Source organism: Tupaia chinensis, unplaced genomic scaffold (genome assembly GCF_000334495.1).
Source record: "Tupaia chinensis unplaced genomic scaffold, TupChi_1.0 Scaffold144741_1, whole genome shotgun sequence".
Taxonomy (NCBI): Eukaryota; Metazoa; Chordata; class Mammalia; order Scandentia; family Tupaiidae; genus Tupaia; species Tupaia belangeri.
In genome coordinates, this window is record NW_006204601.1 from 799,809 (window position 1) to 808,775 (window position 8,967).

Below are 8,967 nucleotides of genomic sequence, written 5' to 3' on the forward strand. Positions count from 1 at the left end.
TTGACGCCCACGCCCGCGCCTGGTGGGGAGAAGCCGGACCCCAACCCCGCCCGGCGCAGTCCTAGCTCGCGCGATGCACCGAACCTAGACCCGGGCCTCCGCTCGGCCGCCTCCCGTGTAAGACTCGGCCTTGGGCGGGGTCGGGGCTACCATGTTCACTTAACAGGTGGCCCTCTGTCGTCCGGCCAGTTCCTTGCCTGCGCTGTCATGTGACAGCTGCCTGGTTCTGCAGTGAGGTCACCGCGGAATGTCTGCCTTCGCAGCCATGGCAACGGGCTGACGTCACGATTCGGGCGTGGAGCTTTCCCAGTCCGACTGGCTCGGATCAGAGAATTAAAATATCCCAAACGAGGGCGTCCAGATGCTGGGCTGAGGTTTCTGGCCTCTCCCCACTCCCCAGCTACCCAAGCAGGTTAATTTACGTGGGATTCTAGAATGATCCAATGATAAATCCCACAAAGACAGACCTGAGCCATCACCTGGAGAAGGCTCCGACCCCCCCACCCGGAAGTGCATGTATATGTATCATGTACAGGTCGTCTGACGGAATTGATTTTCCCATTTTCTATTAGTCAAACTCCTAATAATTTCTCAGCAGCAGGAGTGAAGGAACCGGTGTTAACTATTCTGACAGGTGCTGAAATACTAGCGAAAAGAAAGATTAGGATTAGCATGCCTATATAGCTGGATTTCCCGGAGACTCTGAGGGTCCCAGCACCAGAGTCCTAAGGGCCGGCCCAAGATGGCATGTTGAAACCCCCTAACTAAAACAGGAGAAAACGGTGGCCCAGAGTGCTCGAGGGATTCTGAGGACAGCATCCATGCCTGTATCCCCCATCCTGTACTAGGACCTGCAACCTAGCCTGCCAGGGACTGTCGCCACGGAAGGGGGGTCATTATAGAGTAGAAGGGTCACTAAGGCCGGTCCCAGTCTCACCCAGACAGATCTTGTTCACCCTAGTGAGCACCTCCTCTGTGTCAGGCACTGTACGATGTTCTTTTTTAGGAGTAACAGTAATAATGGTAAATTGGTTGTGTTTCAATTGAATTAGTGTTAGAGAAGGAAGCTGCATGGGAGTGACCTTGTGTGTTTTTTGTCAGCCTGTCCTTTACATCTTGTGCATCGTCCTGAGCAGGAATAACCAAAACAGAGTTCCTGGTCTCAGCCAAAGGCCTCTGTAGTTGCAAAGTTCTGGGGTCACCCTCCCCACTCCCCAGCTACCCAAGCAGCAGGAGGCCTTGGGAACCTGCTTGCTCAGGCAGTTTGGCAGGTTTAGCTGAGGTTCTCCCTGAGTGGAAACCAAGGTCCCAACAGCAGTGATAGCCAGAAAACATATTCTGGTTCTGTAAGAGTATCTGACAGCAGATGGCGTAGTGGTTATGTCACTAGACTCCAACATGGTTGATTGTGGTTCAAATCCTGGACCCAGTAGATTGAAAATCATTCTGGGGACATGTGGATATGTGCTCAAGATCCTGAGAATGGAGGAGAGGGGATTGCAAGGTGGTCATCCTCCTGGGGGGCGGGTAATTTCTCACTTTCCCTCTTACTGTCTTTCTGGTGAGTGCACATGCCCTAAGACAAAAACCTCTTAAAAAAAAGAATATTAGGATCAGCACTTGGCTGTGTTGCTGGACTTCCATGTAGTTGAACGCAGTCCCAGTGGCTTGAACTCATGCCTGGTGCGTGTGTGTGCATGCCCAAGATCCCAAGAGAATGGAGGGGAAGGGATTGCGGCGTGGCCATCCCCCCCAACGGGGGGGGATTTCTCGCTTTCTGTCTCTCTGTCTCTCTCTCTCTTTCTGGCGAATGCACATGCCCTGTAGCGAAAATCTCTTTAAAAATAAATCTGACTTTGAATTGCTAGATTTGTGGGGGGTGGGGTACACAACATGGTAGATCAACCGTGTTCTGGTACTAAGAGAACTTGGACTCCCCCACCCACTGGGAGCCCCTTAATATAATCAGGACCCACCCACATAGGGCACAGATGGAGCCTGTGCAAACCGCCTTCTCCAGGTCTCTAGGTTTTGCAGCTGCTGTGGGCGAGAGGTAGAGTGAGGTGGAAGGCAGAGCGGGGGTGGACATCAGGACAGAGGAGCTCGTGTGAGCCTGCATGTGTTGTCCACCTGTCCTGCCAGGCTGGAATTTAAACTGGCTTGGGGATGGTGCGTCCTTCCCGTTCCTCGCAGAGCTGCTGTAACGGGTGAATGAGGCCGTGCTGGAGACACATACGCTGCTGTTCCCACTGGGATGTTGTTGTGAGATGGGATAAAGGGGCCTTTGACCATTCAGATCAAGTATTTTGTGACTCCCATGGTTCTGTTGGGGCCACTTGCTCCTCAAGTGATAACTCAGCCAAGAGGCCTTCCGAAACGTGGCTGGTGGAATGTGGTCGTGGCTAGCAGAGTGTGGGCAGAAGGATCCTGCTGGGGAGAGGGATCTCTTGATGGGTACTAATTTTATCCTTCCCTCACTCACTACGTCTGTATTCTGCATGTACTACGTGTCAGGTGCCGCAGCAGGTGCTGGGGAAACTGACCTGGAGCAGACTTAGTTCCTCCCTGAGGGAGCTCTGGCCTGGACATCGAGATGCACAAGCACTGGCAGTCGTTAGACTAGGCTCCATCAGTGCGATAGCTCATCTCACTTATCCCCATTTTACAGAGAGCAAAACTGAGGCGCAGAACGGTTCAGTAACTGCTCAAGGTTGCCTGACTGGGGAGCGGCTGCTGGATTCTAACTCTGGCAGTCCAACTCCAGGGCCCACTTTTAACCCCTTGGCTCTCCCACCACCACAGAACAGGGAGCCAATGCCAAATGAAAGGGAGGGAGATGAGGAAATACTGCAGAGAAGGTGGGGAAGGGCATTCCCGCAGAGGGGACAGCCTGGGTGTGAAATCGCTGGTTTATTTGGGGAAGCTGCTGGCAGTTAGATATGGCTGGGTGAGGGGAGAGGGCATAAGATGCGCTGGAGAAGCTGGCAGGTGTGAGAGCACAGAGGGGCTCCTTGCTCTGCCATGAGGCCTAGATTATTCCCCCTCCTTTCTCTCCCTGAGGCTGCCAGTTGGTCAGTTAATCACCCCTTGCCACTGTCTCCTGTCCAGGTCTGTGGCTCAGGACATCCCCAAGCTGCAGAAACTGGGCATCACCCACGTCCTGAACGCGGCTGAGGGCAGATCCTTCATGCACGTCAACACCAACGCCAGCTTCTACAAGGACTCCGGCATCACCTACCTGGGCATCAAGGCCAACGACACGCAGGAGTTCAACCTTAGCGCCTACTTTGAAAGGGCTGCAGACTTCATTGACCAGGCCTTGACTCAGAAGAATGGTAAGGAACTGCCGCCCTGGGAAATGGGCTGTCCTTCTAGAAAATAGGCTCATGGCAGGTCTCCTCTTGGAAAGCCTCTTGTTTCCCATCTCCTGTGGTGAATGACTGAGAGCCTTTCTCTGCTCACCTGGCTGACTGTCAAGTGGTCCCACATTATACAAGATACTTAACTCTTCACACAGTGGTTGTCCTAGTTCTTGCACGTGGTGTGGTTTTGACTGAGGGTTGGTTTCCCCGGTTCAGACAACTTTAATAACGAGGAAGATGTATTGCCCATGATAAGAAGCCTGGAGGTGGAGGAGTGCAGGGCCGGTGGCTTCCTGTCTTTGTCTTCTGCCAGCCTCAGGGTGGGGTACTCTCCTCACGGGCCCAAGATGGCTGTGGCAGACCCGATCATCACATCCCAGCAAGACAGAGTGCAGATGAGGCAGCCGTCTCTCCCTCATGGTTCTGTCCTTTTGCAAGAGCGAGTACAGGGACCAGCAGTTAGCATAATGGCTATGTCGCTGAACTCCCATGTATTTGACTGCGGTTCGAGTCCCGGACCTGGTGGCTTAAATTCATGCCGGGCGCATGTGCGTACGTGCCCAAGATCCCGAGAGGAGAATGGAGGAGAAGGGATTGTGGCATGGCCATCCTCCCAGGGAGTGATTTCTCACTTTCTATCTCTCTGTCTCTGTCTTTCTGGCGAGTGCACGTGCCCTATAGTGAAAGCCTCTCCCCCAAAAAAATAAATAAATAAAGAGCGAGTACAACATTCCAGTGGATCCCCTCCTATTGCACCAGCTAAGCATTTGCGTGCTACCCAGCAAGGGGGAATGAAGCAGCTGTGATCGGCTTAGTCCAGGGACAGCAAACCACAGTCCCAAGGCTGGGTCTTCCAGCCACTTTCTAAATGCCTCCGGATGTTCCTAAGTGTAAGCAGGACTGAAGAACTGCCAAGATACCAGCTTTCAGACAAGGCATTCTAGCAAGAAATTCTAGAAGGCCATGGGGCAGACCTCAGCTGAGCAGGCTGGGCCAGCCGCCCTTTCTTATTTTAGCCCGTCCTCTCAGCGCCTCCTGCTGCCTCTTCCTCCCCACCCCACCCTTCCCGGGAGGCGAGCCGTGAGGTGTGATTGGCCTGTCTCTGCTGAACTAGTGCTTCCCGAGCCCAGCGGCCTCCACGCCAAATGGCCTCCAGTAAACAGTTTACTAGACCATGGGATAGTGCACTTCAGGGCTCAGGGAGCTTTGTGGACTGGGAATCTATGAGCCTCATAGACTTTACTATGAGGCTCTTCCTGGTCCTTGTGGTCACTGTCGCCACCACCCCCTGCTCTAGGCCCATTCATCCATTCCCACGGTACTGAGCTCCCCACCTGGGTAGATGAAGACTGGGGACCCAGTTCGGGACATGGCTTTTGCTCTGTGCAATACCAACTGGTTGTTCATCCTGGGAACCTGCACTCTGACCTTGTGTCCTTTTCCCAAACACCGAGGATCATACTCTGACTATTTTTTTTACCTCCTGCTTCAGCCCAGGTCTTTGTTCTGGAAAGTTCTCTTTGCTTCACCCTACTCTGTCCTCTGACATACCTTAACACTGAGCACAGTGTCTTCTCTTCCATGGAGCCTGACCTCCGCCTGGGTCCATGGTGTCACCTGTTGGTCTCCCCAGCAGCTGAGGTAGCATCAGGAGCAGAGCAGGTACCGTACAAATGATTACTGAGCAAGGGACCACGGGCTCTGATGCCGAGTGAGTGCCTCTGCGATTGCTGTTCCTGCAGCAGGAACGCACGGAGCGCCAGTGGTGTGCGGGGCTCAGGTGCTCAGGGGCCCAGCACTGAGGGCTGAGGGGCATGGCTGGGGGCACTGGAGCGGGGGAGCAGCCAGGAAGATGAAGGGTGTCTTTGTCTGGGCTGGGTCTGGAAGGATGGGAGGATGAACTGCCCCTTTCCCCATCAGACTGGGTGTCTGTGTATCCCAGATAGTATGTTCTGAGTATGTTCCAGGTAGTAACGCTGCTCTGCAGAGGGTCTCATTCCTGGGACCGGGCAGGGAAGCCCCACTCTGAGTACTTTGGGTATCTGGCCAGAGAATGAGTGTGCAGAAGACTGGGGGGCTCCCTTTCTGACTTGGGAGGTGTTGGGAGAATAGAGTGGTGTTCTGGGGGAGGGTGATGGGGCAGAAGAGACACTGAGCCAGCCAGCAGGTTTCCTTCCACATGAGACTGTGCAGAGGGTCCTGGGTAGTCATTCTTCAGGTAGTCAGCAGTATTTATGGGGCGCCTAGTGTATGCTAGAGATTGGAGGTTGCCCAGAGGTCAGTACCCCACAGGCTCTGCTCGTAAGGAATTCACCTCCTGATGGGGAGAGGAGGTCTGTGCGAGCCAGCAGTGACTCCATGGCTGCCATGGTGGGGGATGTGCTAGGGGCCACCAGAGGTCCTAGTTCTGGGGAATACTTAGAGAGTGCTCACGTATGCTAGGCACTGGCCCAGGCGCCTTACGTGTCACCCTGTGTATAGGCAAGAGAACTGAGGCACCGTGAGGTTAGGTTGACACGTTTAACCATGACAACCAGCAAGTTCAAGTTTAAACCCAGGTCCATGTGGTTTCAAAGATATATGTATTTTTTCGAAATATAAATAAATAAATACATGCACACATATGTTTATTATATATTTATTTATTATTTATTTATTTTAGGTTTTTCCTATAGGATGTGTGTGCTTGAAAGAGAGAGGGAAAGTGAGAAATCATCCCCCGGGGGGTTGGCTATGTTGTAATCCCTTCTCCTCCATTCTTCTCTTGGAATTTTGGGCACACATGCACACACACACACACACACACACACACACACACACATTATGCCTGGTGTGATTTTCAAGCCACCAGGTCCAGGACTTGATCCATGGTTAACCATGTGGGAGTCCAGCACCTTAACCACCATGCCACTTGCTGACCCCATCAAAAGATTTGGATTTTAAAGCCCTGTGCTGACAAGGGAAATATCATGCTGGTACTGTCAGGGATGAATAGGAGTTTGCCAGGTAGCCAAGCCCGAGAGGCTGTGTCTGGTAGAGGGACACACGAGCAAAGGCGCAGAGGGGAGAAAAGCAAGGAACAGTGTTGAGGCTGTGGGCGGTCGGCCTTGGAAGCCCCCCTTGGAGGCTAGACTCCAGCTGGCAAGTGGTGAGAGGTCCTGTTCGGATTTTGGAACACTCCTTCCAGCTGCTATGGGGAGTGGATTGGCAGTGGTGAGGTTAGAGGGGGAGCTTAGTTTGGAGGTGCTGAGGGAGCAGAGGTGGGAGGTGACAAGGGCCTAGACGAGGTGTTCTGTGTGGGAGGGGTGTGGAGGCAGAGAGAAAGCAGGGCTGTGGGACTGCTGACAATGGCCTCTGGCAGCTTTCATCACCTCTTTCATTCTTCCACCCAATTCGGAGGAGATGCAGCAGGAGACAAAAGATTTGAATCCCTGCCTTGCCCTGTGGGGCTCGGAGCTCACACTCCAGCAGGAAGGTGGCAGTGAGTGGTGAAGAGATGCAGGATGTCTAGGGAGAGGGGAGAGAGCAGGGAGGGCTATTGTGAGCGGAATAGGGATGGGAGTGGCCTTCTGGTTTAGAGAGGGTGGGCAGGAAGGGCCTTCCTGGGACGGTGACATTCGAGACAACATCTTGGGAAAGAGACCTTGCAGCTGGCTAGAGGAGGGCTGTAGTGGAAGGAGAAGGGAGAAGAGGAGACGTCAGAGCAGGGAGCCAGGTTGTACAGGGACTCATGGCCATTTGGGGCGCCATGTTTCTGTCTGTGTTGCTTTTTCAGTTTGAGTTTGTATTTGACATGCAGACTTTTTCAAAAAGTGCTTCGTGGAGGTGTAATCGATATTCAGTGAACTAAATATATTTAAAAGGTATAATTGATACGATTTGACATGTGCAGACACCCATGAAACTGTCACTGCAGTGGGCGTGCCCCCACCCCCAAAGTCTCTTCATGTCTCTTTGTGACCTCTCCCTCTTTGCCCTCTCTGCAGTCCACCCCCAAGCCACTACTGATCTGCTTTCTGTCACGAGACATTAGTGTACATTTTCTAGTTTTAGATAAATGGAATCACACAGTGTATGCTCTTTTTAAAACATTTTTTGTCTGGTCTCTTTGACTCAACAGGATTATTTTGAACTTCATCCGTGTGACTGCATGCATCCATAGTCCATTCCTTTTTTTTTATATAATTATTTAATTTTATTTATTCATTCGTTTATTTTCACTTGACCACAGAGAGACAGACAGAGAGAGAGAGAGAAAGAGAGAGAAAGTGAGAAAGCAAGTCACCAGGTCTGGGACTCAAACCGTGGTCAGCTATGCGGGAGTGTCCAGCGCCATAACCACGATGCCACCTGCTGGTCCCAAGTCCATTCCTTTTCATTGCTGATTTATATTCCATTGTATGGACATGCCACAGTTTGTTTATCTATTTATCTGTTGATGAATATTTGGGTTATTTCCGTGTCTCTTCTCTGGTTGAAGTATAAAATACATACAGAGCAGCCCTGTTGCAGGTGCGTAATTCAGTGAACAGTCCACCCTGCTCCCAGCCCCCAGATCAAGAAACAAAACACCCAGAAAGCTGGCCATGTGCTGCCTCTCAGTCTGTCCACTCCCACCTCCCTACCCGCCCCCAGGATTGCCACCAGAGATCAGTTTCGCTTGATTTCCTTTTTGCTGCTCTATTAGACATATATTTTTATTTATTTCTATTTTATTGTATTATATAATTCTTTGTTTACATTTAATTGTTGAACATCTTTGTGGAGAACAACATGGATTTTTCAAAGTACACATGTAGGACAATCGAATCACAGATAATTCCGTATTCATTGTTTTCAACAAAGAGCACCACATCTGAGACCCGGGTGTAAGAGGGGCAGATCTGTGGCTTCCACTCATGCCGCCACAGCACTCTTGCCCTGTCTGGCTGTTTGCTTGCGTTCTTACTCTGTGGAATAATACCTCCTATTCGTGTGCTTCATCTGTGTTGTTCTGGTAAGGCTTAGATCGTCCATTCTTTTTATTTATCCAGCCATTTCTTTTTTTTGGAGAGGTTTTTGCTATAGGGTATGTGTACTCGCCAGAAAGACAGAAAGAGACAGACAGAAAGTGAGAAATCACCCCCCGGGGGGATGGCCACACCGCAATTCCTTCTCCTCCATTCTCCTCTCGGGATCTTGGGCACACACGCACATGCGCCCAGTGTGAGTTTAAGCCATTGGGTCTGGGACTCAAACCTTGGTCGACTACATGGGAGTCCAGAGACATAGCCATTACACCAACTGCTAATCCCCAGCCAGTTTTTAAAAACTATTTATTTCTTCCATGTGCAAGAGAGACAAATACAGCACCGCCTTCAGGGTCTCGGCACCGTGATCCACCCCAACCAACCCTGCATCACGGGTGCCCGTGCACCTGGCATACTCGGGGAGGTGAATCTGAAACCTTTCTGTGTGGGTCAGCCTCACAGAATGCTGTGTTTTACCGCTATGCCGTCCATTCCACTGTGGATCGGCCTTTGAGAGTTATGGGGGCCGATACGCATAGTGCTGCCCATGGAATTCTGGTCTGTGTCCATTTAGTGAACGTGTGTGCACATTCCTG

At 51.6% G+C, this 8,967-nt stretch overlaps 1 protein-coding gene across 1 annotated transcript in view; it reads left to right on the plus strand.

The window, feature by feature from the left end:
- Positions 1-3,108: 3,108 nt before the first annotated feature.
- Positions 3,109-8,967, plus strand: part of DUSP3 (dual specificity phosphatase 3) — a gene marked incomplete at its 5' end in the record, with an annotated part of 7,767 nt that continues 1,908 nt past the window's right edge. Inside the window, 1 exon segment of the mRNA XM_014583790.1 lies at positions 3,109-3,335. Coding sequence (XP_014439276.1) covers positions 3,109-3,335 — 227 coding nt within the window.